Source organism: Coturnix japonica, chromosome 22 (assembly GCF_054131305.1).
Source record: "Coturnix japonica strain WE chromosome 22, WE-NBRP24, whole genome shotgun sequence".
NCBI classification, from domain to species: domain Eukaryota; kingdom Metazoa; phylum Chordata; class Aves; order Galliformes; family Phasianidae; genus Coturnix; species Coturnix japonica.
The window spans coordinates 6780144-6804549 of record NC_140684.1 but is presented as its reverse complement, the minus strand read 5'-3'; the positions used below and the strand labels follow the sequence as shown (position 1 = coordinate 6804549).

Below are 24406 nucleotides of genomic sequence, written 5' to 3'. Positions count from 1 at the left end.
TCAACAAATAGCAGGATTCTGAGCACAAGGTACAGCAAAACGCTCAAGTCAGAAGCTGACTCACCAGCCCACAGGCAGCATCTTCCTACAGTGTTAAGTTTTACCCCACCCCATTACCACCAAACAGCCCCCACAGTTTCCCCTATACTCTCCCACAGTGGCCCACATCCGGCTCTTTGCCTCCAGCAGCTCAGAGTTTGCACCTGGGGTCTCATCTGCACCCCTGCAGTCAGGTAAAGCAAAGCCCTGGGGCTGGTTTTCAGCAGCTTTAGCTTTGCAAGGGCACATGGACTCGGGTCTCCCCCACAGGTACAGCCCTGTAGCTCTCCTGCATGATTTGGCTGGGGCAGCAGCTCTCAAGCATTGCCCCTGCAGAGAGCTGCCCACATGAATGCTCTATCAGGACACTAAGGAGGGGGGGAAAAAGTCTGTGTACAAAAAGTGATTTCAATTATGAGTTTGCAGACACTGAGTATCCTCCTGCACCCAGACACAGATTGCATAAGCCCCAGTTACATTAAAATGGGCTAAAAATAAAGTATTATCTAAACTCGCATAGCCGGGGTTATCTCATAGCCAGGCACTTGCTTCTGTCTTTCTTCCCCACTTCGCCCTTGATGAGTCCTTCTACCAGTTTTGTGTTTATTGTGCCTTGTGTCAAAATACCTCTTTTTGATATATCATTTCTCACTTTAGGTGGTTTTAACCACATCCCTTTCTTCTCCCGCATGAAAGGGTAAAAATTCAGTGTTGAATGTTTCTTTTTAAGCTCCCTTCATCTATTTGCCCCACTCTTTTCAGTCTTTGAGTCTCCAAATGCTTTTATCACCTGCCTCAAAGCCTTCTGTGTTGGTTCTATCCTTCTCTGAGTTACAGTGATCAGGGCTGAACGTGGCATTTGGAGACCATCTCACTGGTTTCTACAACAACATGATGGGATTTGGAGGGTTACTTTCCTTCCCATCCTTCGTGCTTTCCCATATTTGGATTAATTCTTAGAGTTGAGGCACTGAAGATTGGCTTTAGAAAATAAGGTGATGTTAAGTCCTTTATTGATCCTTTATTTTAATGTAGTAAAGAACTCTGCCCAGAGAGGCTGTGGATGCCCCATCTCTGGAGTCATTCAAGGTTGGATGGGGCCCTGGGCAGCCTGATCTAGTGTCTGGCCATCAGTGTGTGGTAGGGGGTTGGAACTAAGTGATCTTTAAGGTCCCCTCCAATCTGAGCCATTCTATGATGATTCTAAGTTTAACTTTCTAAAGAAATTGACATTTGGTATGTTGCTTAGTTTATAGAATCATAGGATCACAGAATCATTAAGGTTGGAAAGAATCTCTATGATCATCCAGTCTAACCATCCACCTACCACCAGTATTGCCCACTAATCTCCCTTAAATCCCAACCTTCTCCAAGCCTGATGGATGGAAATAATCTTGTACTTTGCAAACATTTGCCTCCCATTAAACTCACCTCCTCCAGACCCTCATACACTGCGTAAGATGTGATAAATCAGCAGCACATCACGCACCAACACTAACCTCATCGCTTCCTTTTATAAGTTCACAGATATCTGCAACAAAGGAAATGCAGTAGATCTCACTTGTCTGGGCTCCAATAAGACACTTGAGATGGTGCCACACAGTAAATTATTAGCTAAGGAGGAGGAGATGTGACTGGCATATGTAATGTAAAGTGGGTAAGAGAGCTGCCTGTAAGGGGCATGGTAATAGCTTCAGCTGGAAGGGGAAATGCTGGACTGAGGGGAGGGTTACCAGTGCAGTTCCTTGAATTTCTGCCTCAAAAAAAAAAAAAAAAAAGAAAAAGAAAAAAGAGATTCTGTTTAACATTTGCATTAATGATCTTGGCACAAAAAGCAGAAGAACGCAAAGCAAATTTGCTGATGAGGCAGAATGAGATGCTATCATCAATCCAGGAGAGGCCAGGATATCACAGAGAGAGATTATAATGACCTTGAGGACTGGAGTAATGGGGAAGGGTTTGATTCAGTAGTGCAGACCGTACAGTGCTGCTGCTGGGAATAACTGAGGGCAAGAGCAGCCATTGCTGTGCTGGAGCCCATGGCAATGTCTGGGGCAGGGAAAGACCCATGCTACAAATTGTAGAGCTGGGGCAAGCCCCCATTGTTATATAGCATGAGAAGAGGCAAACACAGTGAGCTCAGGGACTAGGACACAAGGGGCTATGGCTGATTTGGGGGAACCCTTCATAGAGGCCAACACTGAGGTGGAAAAGGGTTATTTCAGCTAGTGAGCACTGCTGGTATAATGCTACAGGGCTAGAAGCTGGCTGTGAATGCAAACAGGTGGGAAATGAGATTGTTCACCTGGAAGCAGGGAGTTTCTCAGGTGGTGAGCAGGACAGAAAACGCCATCACCATCCTGATGGATGCAGCCCAGCTGACTTTGCTCTGAATGTGGACTGGTTGTCTTTCTGCCTTTTGGAGCACTATTTTAAAAGCTTTCCCAAGCCACAATGCTGTTTTGAAGTGAGATGTTTCATGGGGCCATACAGAGGCAGGTGATTTTGGTGGTTAATATGAATTATCTCTTTCGAGTCCCTCAGAACTTCCTGGGCTGATTCTCTGTTGAGTCAAAAGACTCTTACAACACTGCTTTAAATGATCGGTCTGTTTCTATTGAGTTCCTCTTTTTGTTCTCTGGAATCTCCCTTTTTGGTTTACTGGCACGTTATTTGAGAGCTCAGCTTTGCACGCCTTTCCCTTTGCTTCTCTCATCCCCAGGATGCAGGAGTCATGAATGTTATTTTATGGTCTCCCACTTCTATGCCCCCAACCTTCACCCACAGCATTCCCTTACTTCCATGGCCAGCCATGAAGCTCTCTTTGGGCAGTCTTTAGCACATCTCATCTGCAGGGGACTGGCTTTTCATAGGATCATGGGGCATTGGAATGGCCTCTAAGATCATCCAGTCCAACCATCCACCTGCCAACAATATTACCCTCTGACCACGTCCCTCAGTGCCCCATCTCCCTGGGCAGCCGTGCCACTGCATCACTGCTCTTTAGGAGCAGCCTGGATGGGTTTGGTTTCCAAGTTCTCCTGATTGCTGGAGTGCTGCTCTGTGAGTTCCAGGCTAGTCCTGCTCCATGCCGACCCCACAGCCCATCTCTTGAAGGAATATGGGAGAAGCTGGAGTGGGCTCATGCTCAGATTCAGTTTTACATCATGAGCTTGAAATGAAAGAGAGGGAATTGCTGCTTGCAGAGGTGAGAACAGGGTTACTACAGGCCCTGGTCCCATAGGTCCCTTTCCGATGCCTCTTATATGGGTTTACATTCTGAAATCTCCAACCATCTTTGTGACATGACATTTAAACTAGGGGTGATGGTTTAATGCCTTTCATCTCCTGAGGTTTAAATATGAGTTTAGCAGGGATGTTTGGGTACAGAAGGATGCAGGGAGTTGGCAGCTGCCTCCAGCAACAGAGAGTGAAAATCTCAAGCACAAGAAACAACAACAGATCGTGCTGGCTCAGAGTGTACATGGCTAGACAGGAGTGAGGCAGCAGCACGGCCTCTGCTGCTGCAATGAGCTGCAGGGCTGACAGCCTGCTTGCAAGGAAGAAGCCTGAGAGTTAATTCTGCAACAGCAGCCAGCAAAGGCAGGATGTGAACTCATCACACTGACAGTGACTGGGCTCCCTAAAAACAGCAGCGCAGGGAGGAAAAGGTCAAAAGCAGATGACTCAGGAGACTGCAGCACCCACCTTGTGGTGCCAGGTTAACCCTGTAGCCCAGCAAGGTGAATACAGACTGGTTGATCTTCACAACAGATCCGTGGGTGAATCAGAGGATACAGAGAGGATGTGGTGGGTCTGAAGATGCTGAGATGGCTCAGAGGGAGGGTGGCAGAAGTGGCACTGGGGTTGGGGACAGCAGTAATGCCTCAGCAGATCAGGCAGGGCTGATATGCTGCCCCTGTTTGCTAACACTGGATGAAGCCTAATGACAGCTAACCTGCACTTCTTCACTCTCGCAGCTCAGACCAGGAGTAACCAGCTGAGTAAGAGCATGTGGTTTTTCTGTGCTCTTAATGAAGGCAGGGAGATTCCCTCAGGGTTAAAGTGAGAGTTTTTTCAGGGAAACAGAGAAAATAGGGCTGTAGAAAGTCTTTAGCTTCCACACAGAAGATAAAGGCTCACTCCAGGAACAGACTTCCTCACTCTGTTGGCGTTCCCTCTATTTTCTTCCTCCTTTTTTGGTTTTAGTATGACACCAGAATTTCTTAACCAGCATGTTCGCTTTGTTCAGCCTTTCTTGCAATAGAATCAGAGAATCACAGAATGGTTTGAGTTGGAAGGGGCCCTTAAAAGCCCATCTGGTCCCACTGCCTGCAATGCACAGGGACACTTACAGCTCCATCAGTGCTTATAGCCCTTCAGCCTGACCTTGGGGGTCTGCAGGGATGGGCACCACTCTATGGGCAGCCTGTGCAGTGCCTTGCTGGAAACAACTCCTCCCTTCTATCTAGTCTAAATCTCCCTTCTGTTAGTTCTGAAGCTATTCCCTCTAGTTCTGTAACAGCAGACCCTGCTCAAGAGTCTGTCCCCCTCTATCATACAGCCCCTCCTTAGTAGTACATTCTGTCCCACTCTATCATACAGCCCCTCCTTAGTTGTCCCGTATGTACTTGTACGCTGTTCTTAAACTGTCTTTAGATCGCTCGCTCACAATGTTTCCATGCCCTGCAAATTTAACAGGTCTGTACTTGTTTCAAAAAGCACTTGATGAAAATACCAAGCAGCACAGGCCCTGTGGGGTCCCACGAGCTTTTGGCTCACTCAGAAGATCCATTTTTACCCTTATAAATCCATTCAGAGATCATTTAGAAGGCCCTTTTCAAAGTCTCATGATGACAAGCATAGAATCCTAGAGTGACTTGAGTTGGAAGGGATCTTAAAAACCACCTGGTTCCAGCCCCCTGCCAAGAGCTGGGTGCCCAGGGCCCCTCCAGCCCACCCTTGGTCACCCCCTGGGATGGGGCACCCACAGCTTCTATAACACACAATGATGTGTCAGGACTATTAGAGGATATTTCTGCACTCCTCAGACTATAGCACTTACTTACACATTTTGAATTCCCATCCAAAATTATGATAGGTTAAACTCCAGGAAGAGAACAACAGGTTGGTGTGGGAATGTAGTGACTGTCAGGGATTGACAAGCAGTAATGCAGGGCCCCCTAGCCCTGCTGTTCTGAGCTGATGAGGAGCACATCTGAACTGGCTGCACTTCAGCACCATCTGCTGCCTGCAGGTCTGCAGACCATCGCCACAATCAGCTGCATCTCCAGCCCCAAGCATTCAAAGTTGCTGGTAGCATCATCTGATGAACACCTCGCTCTTTTGGATGGCAGATCTTGCAGTGACTGATGAGAGCAGCGTGTCTTTGTTCTCCACTTTGCTCTGGGGGAATTCAGGGCTCATGCTTCTCACTTTCTCCAAATGAAGGAAAACCCCATTTTCTCAACACAGCTGTCATTGCTTGTTTGATGAAGCAGCCAACACTACAAGTGAGCAGGAGCATCAGAAGCACCAGCATCCATGTGCAATCACTCAAGTATCTACTCAGGTTTTAAGCAAACTTCTCTTTGCAGTGCCTTCCCAGCAACAGACCAGTACGTCTGCATTCACCTGGTTTCCTGCAATAATTTCTTGCCTTTTTTGTTAATCACTTTTCAAGCATCTGGGCAGGTACGTGGTGCTGCAGAAGGGCAATGCACAGAAATACTCCTCCTCCCCAGGCTCAGGCTGGAGGGGCTCTGAGCACTGATGGAGCTGTGGGTTTCCCCATGCATTGCAGACAGTGGAACCAAATGGCCTTTAAGGGCCCCTTCCAACCCAAACCACTCTAAGCTTCCCACCACCCTTCCCTCCTCCTGCCAGCACTTAAGGCTGGGAGAAAAGACAGCAGGACATGGCTGCAGATAGCAGTTACGTGTATCTTGCCATGTAGCTGTCATGACTGTTAGAAGTCTGAGCAGAAAGCTGGCTACAGATGCTATCCCCTACTGTGCTCAGCCTGCTGTAGATGTATACAGAGGGGATTTGCATGTTTGTTCTTGCAAGTTGCCTTGTTAATGCTGTTGCAATATTGACACACCACTCAGTTCAAAGCTGTTACTAGCAAGTGAAAATTGAAGCTTTTTATTTCATGTGTTTCCTTTAGTCCTAGCGTTTGGAACTAGATATTTACCATTAGCATCTATTTTTTACACCATATCTCACATGCTCAACTGTGCTACTACATTAGCTACAGCTGCGTATCGCCTGCTTCCCCAAAGTCCTCAGACTGAAGATTTATTGGTGAGACAGACACTTAAACACACACAAATACGAGCAGGTTTTGCTAATGAGGCAGACATTTTGCTGCATGCAACCTCTCCATCAGAAGCAAGTCCAACTTTAGCAGACATCACTAACGTCTTTTGTCTTTGTCTCATTTGGAAGCTGCTTCACACCGAACTGGGAAACAAGTTAATGTATGCAAAGTTTGCTGGAGCGGCAAGCAACAGAAAGTGCTCAATCTAGATGGAAATGTAGAGAGAACAGAAGCTTTGCATTCCAAACAAAGGATTCCCCCAGGAACAAGAGGTATTTGAAGATGTCCAGTTCTACATCTGGAATTACACGCTGAGATTTCTCACAGAGAAATGAAAATCAATTAAGCGAACAGAGAAACATTTGGGGAGGAAAAGGAAAATATTTGGTAAGCAAACACTGCAAGGTTGAGTAGTTCCATAAGAGTCGTGTCTCACAGACAGGACCCAAAGCAGAATTAATCTACTCTGTAGGTGAACACCATGCTGATGGACAGTTTTTCTTCTCATCCCAAATGTCTCCTGGTCACCTAGCATCCCTTCTACACAAAAGGAACCATCTTGGTAAGTCAGTGTGTAGAATGACCTAGGGGAGGAAGGCTTAGAAGTATAAAGTGTTTCTTTTAAAAGTGCAGTAAAAAGTAAACCATGCTCCTTTGGCTGTATGGTTACCATTGGACCCAAAGCCATGAGCTATTTTACACCGGGCAGTTTTAGTAGTTCATAGGACCTGCTTGGAAGCCAAATGGCACCGCTACCTATAGAACCACATCTCTATGCTGATGACTGTCGGGAGACAGAGCTGTCCAGTGTTCTCATGTTGGTGCATTTTGCAGCAGCCAAACGGATGCCATCAGGTTCCACCAGTTTGGTAAGGAAACGAGGCTCTTCAAATGTAGATCACATCTGAGTCATGCTGCTGAACCTACATGCAAAGCAAATGGGAAAAATTAGCTCCGCTCTGAACAGCCATTCTTCATGAGTTGCTGTTGGACCTGATGATCTTGAAGGTGTTTTCCAACCTGAGCAATACTACGATTCTATAAAGCCAACCACACTTTACTGCTCTGAACTCTAAACCTCTGACCAGAATTTGGGAATATACTTATCAGCTTACCTTTACAATCTGTTTTCTGGTTCCTGTGCCCACGCTGTTGGCAATCAAGGAATTGGTTTGAAAAGATGACTTTTGTACTGGCACCGTGTGTTGGAGTTTGTTGGTACAAGGCCAGCTGCTTGTAGGATTTAACGAGTAAGCAGGGAAAGGCCTATGAAGATTTATATCTGATGAATCGCCAGTTTCAAAGGTCTTCATCCATGATGGGATCTTTAAAGGAAGAGAACACGTGGAAATTCAATGCCCTCTCTACATCAACATTTATAAAGCCAAAACGAACATAAAATACATTGCCAGAGAATACAGGTCATCCTCCCTCAGCTTTTCCATCCTCCCTTCTCTCTGAAACAATTTACTCAGGGTCACTTTTATTATATATGGAAAAAAATGGGAAAGCAAAGACAGCCCTTATCCTTGCCCTGGTTCAGAACGAGTGTTTATGTATATAACAAGAACCAAAATCTGAGTTTAGTTCTTTGCTGCCTCAGTTAAAAAGAAAGCCAAGACTTTTAGTACAGATTCATAGCAGCCACAAAGCACAAGAATGAGAATGTGATGCAAACCACGAGAGACCACACTGTGCTTAAAGAAGTGGCAGGAATTGAGGTTACATACATTTCCTAAGGAACGATCCAAGGATCCAAGCACTTCATTCCAGTGAGAGTAAAGCCCAGCCTGTTTTTCTTCTAGCTTCAAAGCGTGAATTTCAGACTTCAGTTCTTTCAGTCGATCTTCAAATTTTTTGCTCTTTTCTAAGTAATCGAGCCTGTAGTCCACACATCAGAGACAAAAAGCTTATTAGCACAACAAAACTCAAGGATGAGGTAAGGAGGAGAGGAGATCTTTGCATAATCTTGCCTTTTATATATATATATATGCAACATTAAGTCTGTTGCATGTCAGCCTCGCTTCTTTGCTCACTTCCACCCTTCAGAATTCACTTTCTAACCAAGAATTTCCCTCTAGACTAAGAGGAAAAGCCTGTGAATCAAGCCAATACCATACTCTAACACTAGAGGGAAACTTCTGTCCTCTAATTTGCTGTTACTCAAACAAACAATTTCATGCTTGACATAATTAATCTTTAAGACAGAAGGTTTTTGGACCTGTGATGGTTTGATGCCACCATGAAACTCTTCCTGTGTGTACAACATCAAGTCTTACAATGACATAACCTGCACCATTTCAGTAAAAGGCCTCCAGTCATACAGATTGTCCTGAGGTGTCAAGAATGACCTGTTGATTCCCAAGGAATTTTTCTTTTCTGTACTTCCCACGTGTAATATATTCTTCTTTATTTACACCACATGCATATTGATACCTCTCTCGCTCTATCTCGAAGGACAGTCTCTTGAGGTCAATGTCCTTCAAATCCAGCTTGATGGACCCTTTGTCAAAGTTGGCATCTCTGGAGTCAGTTGGCAAGTAGTGTGGGTACTTGATCATGTGCTGAAAGAGCCAAAACAAACACTGTTTGACTTTGGATTTCTCACCAGCTTCTTCAAGAGTGCCATGCTGAGCCATTCCATGAGGTACCATGGGTTATGAGAGACAAATGTTCCTGAAGCTCTTTCCATCTACACAAGTGGCTCCAGATTAACTGCCACAAGCCACAGATCCAAGTGCAGAGAAATATCTGGACTGCAGTGTTCCTTAATTCCAGCTAAGAATGGGAATCCATTCTCAGCAAGAGTGAAGCAGAAGAGGAACTGGGGGCACACAGCGTCACCTTCTCGCTTTGCCTGAAGACACTCACATGCAACTCACATGTCAGGACAAGACAGCTGGTTCAGTACAACCACCTTCACAACACACTGCCTGACTGAGATGGCAGCTATGCTGTGTTCAATCAGCAGCTGGTCCTGTAGGTGTTTGTCCCACAGATAGATGGAACATGACACAACCTACCCTGATGAAGCTACAAACATGCAATCAACATCTGATTATCACCCAAGATGAAGTGCTGCCCAGAACAGAAACTTACAGGATAATTGAGCCTGGTTATGTCTAAGAGTTTTTGCTTTGCTTTCCGTTCAGCCTCTCTGGCTTCATGCAGATCTTGTTTCAGATGCTCTGCTTCCTTGGCTCTGCAAAACAAGTATTTTGACATGAATCGCTGGTGATTTTCAGTATAGAGACAGAGCACAAAAGACTTTGGGAAAAGGCCTTCCCTCCTGCGCTCTCACCCCCACACTCCTGATTTGACTAAAATAGCACCCTCTCTATCCAGGCAATTCAGGAGGGGCCACACAATCCCAGCTCAAGCAAATCTAACCTCCAGTCAGACTCCTTCACCAGCTTCACTGCTATCAATTCTGCCTCCCGCATCTTTTGCTCCATCAGACGTTTCTCCTCCTTGGTTTTCAGAGCTGTTATCTCCAACCTCTGTCTCTCTTGCTCTGCTTCTGCAGCATTCTGGGCCAGCAGTTTTGCCTCTTCTTCTGCAATCTGAGCTTTCTCAGCCAGCAGCTCTGCAGCTTCCTGGGATCGAAGCTAAGGGGAAGCAATTTGTTGTAGTTACCTTGCTTAGCATCTTCAATTTCATCCCTGAAGTCAATCAGGAAGAAGATGCTTTTTGTCAACAGGTCAAGGGATGAAAATGTTAATCCTTAAAGTAAAAACAATTGAAGGGTTTAGTACTACTCCACTGCTCTAGAATCACTTACCTTCTGTCCTGCTTCTCACCTCTACACAGCAAGGAGACTGCTGTTCGGAGATGGACAGAGACATCAACCAAAGCTTAACATAGGTTGATCCCTCCAGCTGTCAGTGCCAAATGCAACATGCACTAAGCCCTCTTCTCCCAGTTTCAGCCCACAATGTTACTTCCTTCACAAACTCTCCAGCTTTATGTAAGCCACAACTTCTAGAAAAGCAAAGAGCTCCCAAACCAAGAAAGCCCTTCAAGCATAGGAATATTCAGCTGGCGTGCTACTCACCAGGGCCTCATTGGCCTGCCTGGCTTCATCTTCCAGCTGGAAAAGTCGCCTTTCCAGCTCTTCTTTGGCTCGCTCAGCTTCTTCTCGGAGCTGCTTCTCTCTGGCCAGCCTTTGATTCTCCATCTGGAAAGAAAAATACCACATTTGTGGGTTTGCAGCAGAATCACATCTGGGTCTGAGGAAGCATAAGAAACTAACCTAACGGAGGATGGACTGCTCTCAAGCTGGTGAGCTGACATTCAGCAGAGATGCAATGCGGAAGCTACTTACACTTCAGCTAACTGGTAACACCAGTTATTTCAGACTGCTGGGAGAACGCTTGGATCAATCTGCCATGTACCCCAAATCTTTCTGATCACCTGTTTGGCTTCACAAACATCACTTACGTCTTCAGATGCTGCATATACACATAGAGATGTCCCCACACTTCTGTGCTTTCTTACCTCCTACACACATTGATGCAATGCATGGACAGCAAGGGCACCAGCTGGAATAATAATCACCATTTTCAGTAATAGAGGAGCAGAAAATGTACCTTTTTTCTGGCCTTTTCTTCCCTGGCTTGTGCTTTCATTTGCTGAATCTCTATTGAATCCACTTTTCTTCTCCTCATAAATAGGTCATGGTTTCCAATGCACAACTGCAGAATCTAGATTAAAAAAGGAAAGAAAATGTGACTGTGACATAACTGTGTACTACACCTTCCCCTTCCTGTACCTGCATTTCCCCTGACAATTTGGGCCTTCCTTTGTATCTCACTTTCCATCCAACAATTCCTCTGCCAACACAGAGAGAAGATAACCACACACACCCTGACCTCCCAGACAGAAGAATCCTATGGAAAACATGTGCTGAAACTCAATGCTCCCTGGGCTCTGCACAGGTTTACAAACTCAGTATTGCCAGCCCAGTTTTAGAGGAGGAAAACAGGACACTTACCAATTTGTTTACCTTGAGCTGAGAGGAAAAGAACTTGAAGACTTCTGCTTTTTTGTCAAGAGGTTTAATGGTTAACTGTTCAGATAGATAGAAGGGAAAAAGAAAATGAGAGGAAGCAGTGAAAAGGAGGAAAAACAAAGCTGAAGCTATTAATACTAATGCAAACTTTTGCCCATCTCCACTTCTCTCCAGGGAAGCAGCGATTTATGCCACAAACACAGGGAGAGTGATTTCAAGTGTTTTGCTCACAAGAATCAGAACCAGGGCTGCTCTCTTTATACAGACCATTTTGGAAGATAGAGCCTCCCACAGAGCCATATCTGATGCCAGTTCAGATAATGTTTTTCATAATAGCACCACCTGTGTCTTGCAAACTGTACTGAGAGCACTGTACACTACGCACTGGCTATCAGGAAAAACAGAATGCTTTGCTAAGAATCCGACTTCTGGGTATGAAAGTAAGGGAGATGTCAAACCCTGCTCTGAATCCCAACCATTTCAGGTGCAAACATATCACAAAGGCCTGATGGATTTGTTCTTCTGACCATGAGATAACAGTACTACAGCTCCTGCTTCCTCACATTTTCACTCCTATCTCCCAAGCTGTTTCCAGAAGAGATAAAAGGTTTTTCATGACGCCAGGTCAGGATGCACTGTTTTACTTTATATGCTGTGCTGGGTTTGGCTGCATAATAAAAAACAGCCCCATTCTTTAAGATCCTTCCCTCTGTGACTCATGAGTTAGCACTCTATTCCTGTAATTCATTTGCAATGCAGCGTATAATTTCAAGCCCTCTGAGTCACCAAGATCTTAACGTTCTACAGCTCTTTTCAGCCTGCAGGTAACAACTGATGGAGTGTGCTGCCTTGCGAGGAGCAGGGCTGTGAATGGGGTAACAAATACAGCAAAGCTTTAATAGAGGGCTGCCCAATTCCCCAACAACAGGGAGTTATTCACAGACCAGAGGGGAAATTTAAAGCCAAGATAACAAAATCCTTCAGAGGTAGAACTCTCCTGCAGGCTGCCCTGCCTGTTGTATGCAAGCATCAGTCTGGATAGCAGATCTCATCCTGTTTGTTGGGTTGTTGTTTTGTTTTTTCAAGAGGCCCAAAGAAAGGAAAGACCCATTTCCCACCGTGCTTCCTACAAGTAGAAGATGGGCTCTGAGATCCCAGTGGAATTCTAATGGAAGGGCAGTGCTGAAGGCTGAAACCACTGATAGACTGGAAAAATTCAGGCAGAGAAACGGGTACATCTCCCTGCATGCCTCCGCTTGCCAATGTGCTTCAGAGCTCATTTACAGGGATAACTTCAGCATGCAAAAACGGCATTAAGTCTTTATGGATCATCTAATCCCTGCTGAGATAACTGAAGCCAGCCACGGTGACGTGCATAATATCTGTCTTTTATGGAGACCAACACTTGTTTTGCAAAGGACAAGCAGCAGGGAAGGAACCAGAAAGGTGGGCTCTCCCTGGAGAGCTGAGAGCAGCCCTGGGCTCTCTGAGATTACACAGCACATCAGAAGGACGAGTCTGTTAGTTTTTATAACAAAGCTCCCTAGGATTTTCCCCCCTCCCCCAAATTATTTAAACAGAGGCTGCTTTCAGCCTGTTCCAAGAATCCCAGTCCACACCCTCGCCCATATTAAAAGAATAATATATCAGATGCAGCCTACCTCCTTCTCACTATAGGAAATGTTTCTGATAGCACTCCACTCAAACGACTTATTTGGAGAGAACCTGTTATTAATGCTGTAGATATGAATTCCTTTGGCATCAACTCCAAGCAAGAGATCAGTATGGTTTTTATTTTGCTGCAAAACAACAGGTATCAGTAAGTGCTCTCTCTGGTGACATTAACAACCACAGACAAGAGCCATGCTTTTCTAATACACCGATATTTATTTGTATTTCTTGGAAATGGCTGCTTCTACAATTCATCTTTTAGCCAACTAACCCAGTTGAATAAAGCAAACTTCTCCTTCTTCCCATTACATACCCAGAGCTATTCAAGAACTCAGTGCAATCATAGAGCAGAACCTTTGCTGTTGTATCCACCTACTCTGTCAGCAGGCAAGCAAACCAAGTGAGGACAATTGCTACACAGCCTCCTTACAGCAAAGAACAGCAGAACTCAGGAGCCCCAGCTCCAGACACCCTGAAGGATTTTAGAACAGCACTACCATCACCTACAGCAATTGCAAACTGCTCAAATACAGCACTTACAGCAATGGGAAAATAATTGACACCATACATTTCCAAGTCTTGGGCAATTTTCAGGTAGTTCATCTCAGCTTCATCCCTAGAGAATAAGGCGATGATTACACTTGTGTCCAATCCTTCTGTCCTAACTAACAGCATATTTCCCATTTCAATAAGAACAGCCATTCTAGTCCTTTGTACTTTCTTTAATTTCACTGTCTTACTCTCAACAGATAATGGATAATAAAAACACTGTCTCTACAGAAGACAAAGCTGTTTTGGTCTGAGTTACATATAGTGCAACCTCTACTAAAATTCAAGTCCAGTCTTATCCTTGTGGGTTACTTTTGCCACTCCAACATTATAGGGATTATCGACATTATCAGATAGGGAGCTAGGAGATATGGTTTAGGGGTTTTCTGTAAGAATGGTAAAGGGAGGACAGTTGGACTAGATGATCTTATAGGTCCTTTCCAACCTTGTGATTCTATGATGATTCTATGATGATTCTATCACTTCTTGGAGTCCTCCTCCACCACTATTTTCCTTATATTCCCTTCGGGAAGCAAAACTGGTTGAGAAATTTAAAGAGTGCTTTGGGCAGAGTCCAGAGGAGCTGAGCTTCCCCACTCACTGTTCTTCTCCCTCCAAACTGAGGCATCAGGTCTTGAGGAAAATATTCAGGAAAGACAGTGCTAATCTAGAAGAGCCAACAAAAAACTGAACCAAAATAATAAGACAGGCTGCCTCTGGTGCCAGCAGCTCCCACCTTGTGTTTAATTGAATTTCCAGGTATGCTGAATGTGTTAGAAGCAGCTGAACATCCATGTGGAATAGCACCAAAACTCAGTCCTGGAACGATGGCTCAATGCCTGTACTGCTGTGGTACCTTGCTATGTATGCTGACGTCTTTTTGAACCATGATTTTTATTATTGTTATTATTTATTTTACAAGGTATAAAGTACATCAGGTTTTAGACTTTTAGTTTGTGAAGCTCTGTGAAAGCTCTGAGCTTCAAAGCTAGTCCAGTTTACAAACACACGCTGCCCTACGTGCAATGATACCTTTACCCTGGGGGAATGGATTTTTTTTCCCTTTCATAAGCAGCAAAGCTCCCAGCAGCACAGCCTGCAACCCAGCATCTCTTTGCTCAGTTACAAAAACCACATTTCACTGAAGGCTGTGAAGAAGTAGTTACTGATAAGCACAGGATTTCCAAAAAATGAAGTTATTTCATACCTGGCGATACCCCTATGCTCTGCATACCAAGCTGTAATCTTTTCTTCCCACATCTCTGCTGTCAGCTGATATTGCCTGAGGACCTACAGGGGAAGGAAGGAGGCAGATTGCCTTTGAAGACACAAATACATGTGCTGCCTGTCCCAGACACTGTGAATGCAGCAATGAGTTCAGTCATTTTGCCACATTCAAGGCAAACAATCAGTTCCTAATACTTTGCTTAGACCATAAGCTGCACCTGCTCTGCAGCAAAGGGGAGATGCAGATTTTGGTTCTATACATAACACAGACTTACCCTTTTGGGTAACAGTTCATCATGGGCAAGAAAGCCTGGCTCGTGAAAGTTTGGGTCGTAGTCACCATACTGTCCCAAGGGAAAAGAAAAAAGACACTTCAGCTTGTTAGATGCAGAACGTTGAAGAACTCATCTGAGCCATGGGCTCTTGGTGGCACAAAGGTAACTTTGCTCTGAAAGATGCTAAAGAATACCGTCCTGCCACTGCACATGGTATCAGCATGTCTGAATCCATGGACATTTTAATAACAGGGTATAACTCCAAATGGGAGGAAAATCACATTAAAATGCTAGATCCAAAGAAATCCGAGAAAACTGTGAAAGCGTAGCATAAAACAGCAAACTAATCTCTTCTCCAAACCTTTGTAATGGTATATAATGGCATCTATTGCTCTTTTTTTTCCCCAGTAGCAGTTGTGCCTCCCAGCATGGCCCAATTTAACAGCAAAGTTTAACACTTGAGTGTTTCATATATCACACTATGTACACATTTGGCTAAAATATGAGCACTGCTATGCACAAACCTTGGCTTGAACAGCATAAGAAGCCAGTAAAACTGTTGCCTCCGGTGAACAGTAGATTTCTTCATCCAATATCTGTTTCTTAACCTACAGCGGGGAAAAAATAGGAGCAAGTTAAAGAAGCAGCTCAAAGTCAGGGCTTACGTCAGGCTGAAATGAAGTTAGACATGCCCAGACTGTAACTCGGCACCAGCTATCACCATTACAAGATAACAGCAACAATACAGTGACATTCAGAAACACAGGAAACCTTAGTATTACCTTACATATATATGTATGTATTTAGGACTTTTAGGAAGTTGAAGCATCTTAATTCCAAGTTGATAGCAATGTCAGTGGACTGTCTCCCACCTTAATGCAGGAAGGCCCTTCCAACTCAGGATACTTCATGACTCTATGAACTGTGAACTGTTCTATTTTCAATCACATTGTTCAGTTTAGAGTGAGAGGGAAAAGCCTTTATCATAAATTGGTGGAGGGTTTTTTTAGGTCTCAGCTTTTTGCTTTAGATTCTCCATACAGGTAGAATTACGGACCTTTCTCATGCTCCCTTTTATTACCAACTCATTACCCAGAATGAAGCTGTAACGATTTTACCTTCAGCACTGAGCAATGATACAGAAGCTACTCAGTTATTAAAAACCATCCTACTAAATGTGCTATACCAAGCAGTGATTTGATACCTAAAATAGCATCAAAGGGCTACATAACCATAACCACAACAACACAACTTTGCTGGAAAACATATAAAAAGCAGCTTGAAAACACAAAAAATATCCAAGTTTTAGGTCAGAAGAGACCTCTGGAGATCACCTGGCCCAGGCAGGTTCAACCAAATGGGACTGCTAAGGGCTGCATACAGCTGCATTTTGAATGCACGGGATGCATTATACTAAAAAGCATTAAGAGGATCCTTTCAGGTTTCCCTGGATGGAATAAAGGGCACCCCACAAAGGGAAAACTGCCTCACAGCGCATTAGATTTATTCAATTACAGTGGTATATGCACAACATAAACACAGGGCTTAAAAATAAAAGCACAGTATAAGTGGTAGAGTCTGTTAGCTTTCTTTTCATGTCAGTAATCTATGGTACTAGCATGATCAGAGGTAACAGTTCGTACAAGGCTGCTTGATTTTGAATCCATTGGGTAATTCCACCTGGAAACCCAAAGGGGGAAGAAGAAATTAATCTTCCCAAATCCACCTCTCATATGTAATATCCTTGGCCCATTAACAAGCACAAAGATAAGAACATTTTGCATAATGCACATTTCCAAAGGAGAAAAATTACTTGAGATAGTACTGAGTTGCCTTTACAGACACATTTAGGAACTGGAGATACCATGAACTGAAATGAACCATCAAGAAAGTTTTTCTTTATATTCAGTCTCTGGTAAGTACAATATATGAACCTGAGTTATAGCAGAAGGAAAATTCTTTCTAAGCTGTTAAAATGGAAAGAATGAAAAGACTTCTCTTCCAAATTGGAAAGCTCCAGCATTCATATTCCATGGTGCAAATAATACATTTCAGAATGGAGAACAACTTGAGACAAATCCCCTGCAACTGTCTGGAGGTCTTTCGGTTTGGTTTTGGGTCGTTTTGTTGTTGGTTTTAATCAATTCTATAAATATAACATCCTTGTAAAAGGAGAAAATTATCCAATTGTTGAAGAACACTTAACTTTAGAGATTTACATTTATTCACAGATCTGACACAAAGACATTATGCTATATTAATATGCGATCTGTAGGCATCCAGATGTCAGTACATGTTCCCCTGTTAGCATCCAGGTGTGATCTGAAGTTCTTACAGTCAGGAAACTTTGCAAGTTCCAATTTGTTCCTGTCTTGTTTTTCTACTTCGGAATGAGAAGAATTTGCTAATTGTACATCTGCTAGTCGAGGCAGGTTTGAGGAGAGAAGAGGAAAGTGAAATCAGGCTTAAAAGGCTCGGAAAAGTGTTCTGCCCCTCTCATTCCTTTCCAAACTGGGCTTAAAAAACAAATTCCCAAATGGTTAAGGGTTCGAGATGAAGTTTTAATTTGTATATTAACCCCTGGATTAACAGCATTTCCCCTTTGCTTTGCTAGCACATCCTCCTCAGGGAACCAGCATAAGAACACTGTTTATTTACAGATACAGACTGTTTTTACTCCATAATCCAACCTACCTGTATGGACACATACTGCTGACAGATACCAGAACAAAGCAACATGGTAGAAGGCTGCAGCACCCAGAAAGTTCAGAAATTCAGAAGAGAAGCTGGAAGGCACAGATATTGAGGCAAAAAGCAAGTGTCCTTCCTTTTGCCTGTATACCTACCATTACAGCTACAGGTCACTGAGGTTATTGCTTCTTAGCCACAGCATGGCTAAGAGACCCTAGGTTATGAGGCTCTTGTTTTCTAGTGATTATAATTATAATCCATAATCGTACGCAAGACCTTCCAGTAACCACCTGGGCTGTTTTTAGGAGGTTGGGTGTTCTAGTGTCAGGGATAGATAGCAGTCATGAGTCTTATTCCATCTGCAGTTGATATGGATATGGATATGGATATGGATATGGATATGGATATGGATATGGATATGGATATGGATATGGATATATCTCCAAGAGGATGCTGCCTTAGTGGTGATCAGCCCTTAAATGAAGTCTAGAAGAGGTGCTCCTCTCCTTCTAGACCTCAAGCTCCATCTCTTCCGGATGACAGCTGACCCGACACTTGTCTCAGCTGATTAATCAGAGGTTCAGGCTGTGATTACCAGTTTCCCATACAATCACCATTCCTTTCCTCTTCCTCACCTTCACAACTGCCACCATAATTGCTTGTGTAGGCACTCCATAGGTTCCTACACTTAATAACAGGTCTCTTCAAGACCTTCTTGTTGTGAAAGAACTAGCTTAGGGAACGGTTTCTTAAGACCTATGCAGGTCAATGACAAGCTTTTGAGATGCTCTTCATCCAACTTCAGCAGCAGCCACAGCAGACCACTTGATGAAGGCCTCAAGATAATTCTCAAAGCCAATAAAAAGGAGGGTTTCACTTTATGCTAAATCACCAATGACCAGTTAGGGCCTTATCACAGAATGGCTTGAGTTGGAAGGGATCTTAAAGCCCATCCAGTCCCAAGCCTGGTTGGGACTGGTTGCCCCCCATCAGATCAGGATGCCCACAGCCCCATCCAATCTGGCCTTGTGCACCTCCAGGGATGGGGAACCCACAACTCTTTGGGAGAACATGGGGAAATTCAGTCCCAGACTGAAAACTGGAGGCAGTACTCTGTAAGAGTAGGAAGTCTGGTAAAAATCTGCTTTGTGGTCACTAATTTATATAACTGATCAGCTTGTCTTTATCCCACCCCAAACCTTAGCAGGGTAGAGAATAAACATCTCCAGAATGTTTGGTTTTGTAGCCTTCTCTCCATTAGCTTCAGAGACAAAGGTCCTAGCAGTTTAGCTCCCATTCCCTAGCACAAAAAGTAAGAAGCCATTATGTGAACAAAACCCTTGCAGAAGTCAAACATTCAGCTTACCAGAATGTAAAGCCATAGTATCCAGGAGGGATGTTTGTAAAAGGGAGATGTTTACAGAGACAATGATATGACTGAAACCAGCAGAGTCATTTTGAGATTGAGAGCAGCCAATGAAATCAAAGATAATACAAAGGGACTAGGATGAACATAGAAGGATTTCATGGTTAAAAAACAGTCCTGACCTGAAGAAAGAACAAGTGCTGGGTAATTTCCTGTAACAGCTCCTCTTCTACTTTCTCTGGGTAGAATTTAGCCAAAAAATGAAAGCTAACGGGGTCTTCTTTGGGGATTTCTTGATCTAAAACCTGTTTAAAGATAAAATCAAAAACTGTACAGAAATATCTCAGAATAACATTACAGAGGAAAATGCAGCCTGTTCAGAAGGGCATGTGGTGGTGATTGGTGGGTGACACTTTAGACCAAACTGTATAGAAGCAGACTGCTTAACATTATGAATTTCAGTCCTGAAACCATATATCACCTGGAAGTATAGGTTGTCACTTAACCCATTCCTTTAGATCTTGAGCTTAAAAAAAAGTCAAGTCCTTCAAGAGTAGAAGATAGTTAAGTTACCATTTCTGTTTTCTATACCTTTTTGTCCATCTTTAACCAGGTGCACATTCCCTTCATTGTGTACTGCAAGCCAAAGAACCAAGTCTCCCTTAAGCCAAGCGCTCTGCACACCAGGTCAAACAAGTCCTTCCCCTTCCACTTCATCTGGGAGAGAAAAAGAAAATTAAGCAAAATAGATTTATCTTGAAGGATCTTGCTGTATTTTAGGCAAGCAAACCAGGTTATCATTTGTTTTTCTCCCAAGAATTGTTATCACGCCTTTAGCTTTCCAATGAAACACGCCTAAAATTGCCTACAGCAAAGGCACAATAGCTGTAATGCTCTGCTTCCTTTCCTCCGAGTGCTCTAAAGCTGCAGTCATTTAATCACAGCATCGGTCGCTTTATGAGCAGAGGGAATGAGGGTTGCACTGCTGATCTCTGAGGACATGGCGAAGTTTTATTAATATTTGTAGAAATCTCACTCAACGTTTTAGACAAATTATGGAGTCTGGAGAGTAAGTCAGGGGGAATCAAAGGGGCACAGAGCAGAACTGCCAAACAATCAGAGCAAATCTGTCTTTCAGACACCTCAGCTATTCCAGTGGCAATGAGCCAAGCTTTTATACTACTCTGATTTAAATGAGCAGGAGCCTGTCTTCTAGGTGTACAGCTTAATGCATAGTTTAGCCAGGATTGGTTTTCGATCTGGTGATAAAAAAAAAGTAGCAACTTAATGGAGGAGATGCAGAAAGAGAGTAATTTAGTGGCCCAGCTACACAGAAAGCAAACTTTGGTTAAAGGTCCCAAAATACACACACATATTTGTAGCATCTCACTTTTCACTGAAGAGTCTGCACATCTGTTTCTTCTATCTGGCCACATATTAGAAGATGATTTTGTCTCATCGCATCATCAGTCACTAAACTTAATGGCAAAAAAATGAACTTTTGGGCACTATTTGGATGGAAAACAGGGAATCAACCCAGAAAGAAAGGAGTACTTGGGGAGAAAGGAAAGAGAGCAAAGGAAGGAATATATCAAGCTGGATTTGTTAACAAGGACTCTGAGCTCTGAACCAAGGTTTCCAAATTCTTTATTTTCACAACTCTGTCTGCAAGTGTTCTACATCCATAATTCACACTGCCTGTGATTTATGTGCTCTGTCTGAGTGACCTAATAAACTAAATGCTAAGTGCCCCACAAGGCATTCAACTCCCTCATTAGAATCGCCAGATCCAATAGACATCAGTTTTCTAACTGCCCTTCTCTAAATACTTGTACATTTTCTTTTGCTTTTGTTGGATGATTAGGAATTAATCTTACTAACGAATCTGATACAGCCCAACTCATCCATCAACTGAGCATTTGCTATGTTGGGATTGTTCTACAGTGGTGCTTTCTGCTGTCCAACTGACTGGAGAGCCATAAGGAATAGAAGCATCTTAGTTTCAGTTGGGACAAACAGTTGCTCCCAGCTGAAAATAAGATTAAAGGGGTTTCTCATGGGGACTCTTACCTCACAGCTGAACTCCATCTCGGCATCCACTGTTATAATCTTGACTTTAAAAGTCTTTGGTTGTTTCTTCTTCAGGCCTCGGATAGACATATTTTTTCAGTTTATGAGGACAGACACACCTGAAACCAAACACTGCTATGTTAAAGGCTAGAAATCCCAGTAACATTTTCATGGCTCAACTGAAGGAGGGGGAGAAAAATCTTTCTCAGTAAAGGTCTTTGCTGTATGTATTACTGTGTCTTTATATGAGATGCATCAGTGGTAGCTCTGCTTGTAAATAGAGCTATAGCACACAGCAAAACCTTACTGTATCAAATGCAACTCAATGCTTTTCCATCACTTATGACTCTCTGGGTAACCAACCTATTGAATTCCATCACATTACAAGATGTTAAATCCCTGAAATTATACAAATACCAGGAATAAATATACGCAGTGAAATTAAGCTGATTTTACCCATTTCTCTTGGGCATACAAATGCACAATGATGAAAGCCATTTAGAACGCTTTTTTTCCCAGTGTTTTTTCTTCTAAAGTGAAATTAATTCAATTTTGAAGCAGCCTACACAATATCCTTTCATAAATTTTACATTCTAAATGCAATTGACTGCATACCATAAGAAAAAAACATGCAATTTCCATTGCCGTGAGGGGTTTATGGATACCAGGCAAACCAAATGCTGAAAGCTGGGGTTAAATCATAGTGCGAATCAGTGCTGTGCAATCCTCAGATGGATTATATTTGAGTACAAGAAGTCAGCCTGTAAAAAAAGCTTTATAAAATTAACAGCTTAGACTCATACAACCCAGTTAGTACCTGTGAACTATACAGGTCGGTAGGAGACTGGGGTATTATTGATTTCCTACAGCGTAAGGCTATTCTGTCCAGTTTGGGGCTACACACCTTAAGAAAGATAATGGGATAACTGGGCAGAGATCCCAAAGTAGAGATTCAAGGGCTAGAAAATAATCTGCAGTAAAAAGGAAAGTACTGGTTAGTACAGAGAAGGGACAAATGTCACAAGATGGGATCATGTCTGTTCTGCGTGATCACAGTGGTTAGGATGAGGAGTAATAGGCTTAATTAATTGCTGCAAGGTGCCAACAGTGCTAGAAAAGAATGATTCACACTGGAAGGCATCACAAGACACTGTGCTTCAGGGATCGTCACACAGGGCAGGGTTGGACTGGCTGATCTTGGAGATCTTTTCCAACCTTGGTGATCCTGTCATAGAATGGCTTGGGTTGGAAGGGACCTCATGGATCATCAAGCTTCAAACCCCCGTCCTATCCTATGAGGGATAATCCAGGAAAATACAAAATTCTTCTCCTTCAGAGCTCAGGTCCTTCTGCTTAGCACATAAAGGTGCTTTCAATTAGAGGGAAAGGGATGTTTAAAAACCACAAAATGACTGTAGGAGTATGGTGTAATGTGACCACAATAACACTGACAGGGAGAGCATCGGTTGGAAGCATCCAAACCATCAGTAATTACTCCAGCAAGTTCTTGATGTCTAATCTGCAAGCTGCAGCAGAGCTAACAGCACAATTATGTTTTAACCTGTTACATTCCAAAGCTCTTTCTTGTCCAGTTTTCTTCAAAACCAGATTACTGTAAATACTTTCACCATCGGAGATAGCAGTTAAAGCAGTAGAACTGCAAAGTGGAGTGGAATGTTGGTCACAAACCCTCCTTCTGTTCACCCAAGAAGAAACACCAGCAGCTGGAGACAAAAAGAGAAGGAACTTCATAACTCATTTCTAACACGTAACGTGAAACGGCCAATTCAGTGAAATAGGAACTCGGAGTTTGGGCCAGTACAGAACATTCTCAAAGAGCTCCATATGGAAAATGCTGATCAGATAGAATTGAACTGTTTCAGAAGAATGCACTTATTTTCTCAAATATGACCAAAAAAAAATACCAGAGCCCTTCACTTTGAAGTTTGTACTTTCTTATATAACCTGGTTGAAATGACAATATAATTTGTTCAGTGTTTCCAATAGCTTTTCTTTTTTTCCTTCCTTTTCCTTTCCAGAGTTTTTATTCCATGGAAAAGTACATTCTGACTCAGTGAAAAGACATTTTTGAATATCGAGTTTTCCCAAGATATGTGAACTGCATTTTAATTGATGGTCCTGCTAAAGAAACAGAGAAGATTTTCATGCTAAATGGTGTCAATGAACATCAGATACTGCCAACATAAGCAAAAGCACTTAGCCGTCAGGATTTTAGAAGAGCTTTTGTATAAAAGAAATCATGCCAAATAGGGCAATCTGGGTTTGTGACCTCTTGTTTAAGTGCATCTGTCTCCAGATATCTGCTACTTATTGCAGCTTTTAAGTGCAAATCGTGCATCCTTTCTTTCAAGACTCGATTTCCATCACTGAGCTGCAGTGATTTGCTTCAGCTGCTGCCACAGGCACCCAAACCTGAGATCCAGAGCAAGAAAATGGGACAGAGCAGTGCATGGTATAGTTTTCCTAACATAATATTAACCCTCTGGGGGTTGATAGTGGGGAAATAGGGTTGCCCAAAAGGCAGTAAGTTTCATGTCCAGGCAGAATCTGGGAACAGATAGCTCCGAAACTAAAAGTGCACAGCTTCTTTTGTGCCTTATGGAAGCTACCTATGATAAAAAGCTTTGCTTGATGAGAGGAACAGGGACACAGTGATGAGAAATCTGATTTGCAGGAAGTAAACGGTCCCAGTGCTGCCTTTCTTTACGTCCAAAGTGACATCCACCAGCTCTAACTGGGTTATAGTCTTCCCTCTTCTTCACAGGAAGAAACCAGTGCTTGTGTAAAGCGTGGGGGGAGGAAACTGGGAACGGTGAGCAATAGCCAGAATAACTGGCACAGCCACTCTTGCAGTGACTGATGCTTATCTGTATCACAGCACTCACAGGCTGCAGGGTTACACCACTGTACTACACAGCTTATCAAAATGGGAAATAACCCCTGCATCAGCCAGTACTGCCCTGCCTGCATTCACTGGAAGCTGAAACAAAGCAAATGAAACCAGTAGTCCCCAAAAGTTCAATAAATCCCTGAATTCTGTGCCTTACTGAAACGGATGCTAATAAATACCTCAATCAACAAGCTGCAATTAACCTTGCTATGAGTGAGAGTACTATTCCCTTTCAGTTCTGAATTTCCAAGGTAAATGGAGGGTTTGCAGGGCT

The 24406-nt window shown here is 43.3% G+C and overlaps 1 protein-coding gene across 2 annotated transcripts in view; it reads right to left on the bottom strand.

The window, feature by feature from the left end:
- Positions 1 to 6170: 6170 nt before the first annotated feature.
- Positions 6171 to 24406, bottom strand: part of LOC107322443 (merlin-like) — a 34204-nt gene continuing 15968 nt past the window's right edge. For both annotated transcript variants that reach the window (XM_015880484.3, XM_015880483.3), the window contains 17 exons: positions 21222 to 21340; positions 19743 to 19868; positions 19334 to 19456; positions 15619 to 15702; positions 15095 to 15163; positions 14800 to 14882; positions 13584 to 13659; positions 13034 to 13171; positions 11355 to 11429; positions 10951 to 11064; positions 10416 to 10538; positions 9752 to 9969; positions 9461 to 9563; positions 8798 to 8925; positions 8092 to 8242; positions 7477 to 7686; positions 6171 to 7284 (listed from right to left, as the gene is read on the bottom strand). In XM_015880484.3, the coding sequence (XP_015735970.2) occupies positions 7249 to 7284; positions 7477 to 7686; positions 8092 to 8242; positions 8798 to 8925; positions 9461 to 9563; positions 9752 to 9969; positions 10416 to 10538; positions 10951 to 11064; positions 11355 to 11429; positions 13034 to 13171; positions 13584 to 13659; positions 14800 to 14882; positions 15095 to 15163; positions 15619 to 15702; positions 19334 to 19456; positions 19743 to 19868; positions 21222 to 21311 (1947 nt within the window). In that variant the 5' untranslated portion in view covers positions 21312 to 21340 and the 3' untranslated portion in view covers positions 6171 to 7248. The remainder of the gene's footprint in view (positions 7285 to 7476; positions 7687 to 8091; positions 8243 to 8797; positions 8926 to 9460; positions 9564 to 9751; positions 9970 to 10415; positions 10539 to 10950; positions 11065 to 11354; positions 11430 to 13033; positions 13172 to 13583; positions 13660 to 14799; positions 14883 to 15094; positions 15164 to 15618; positions 15703 to 19333; positions 19457 to 19742; positions 19869 to 21221; positions 21341 to 24406) is intronic.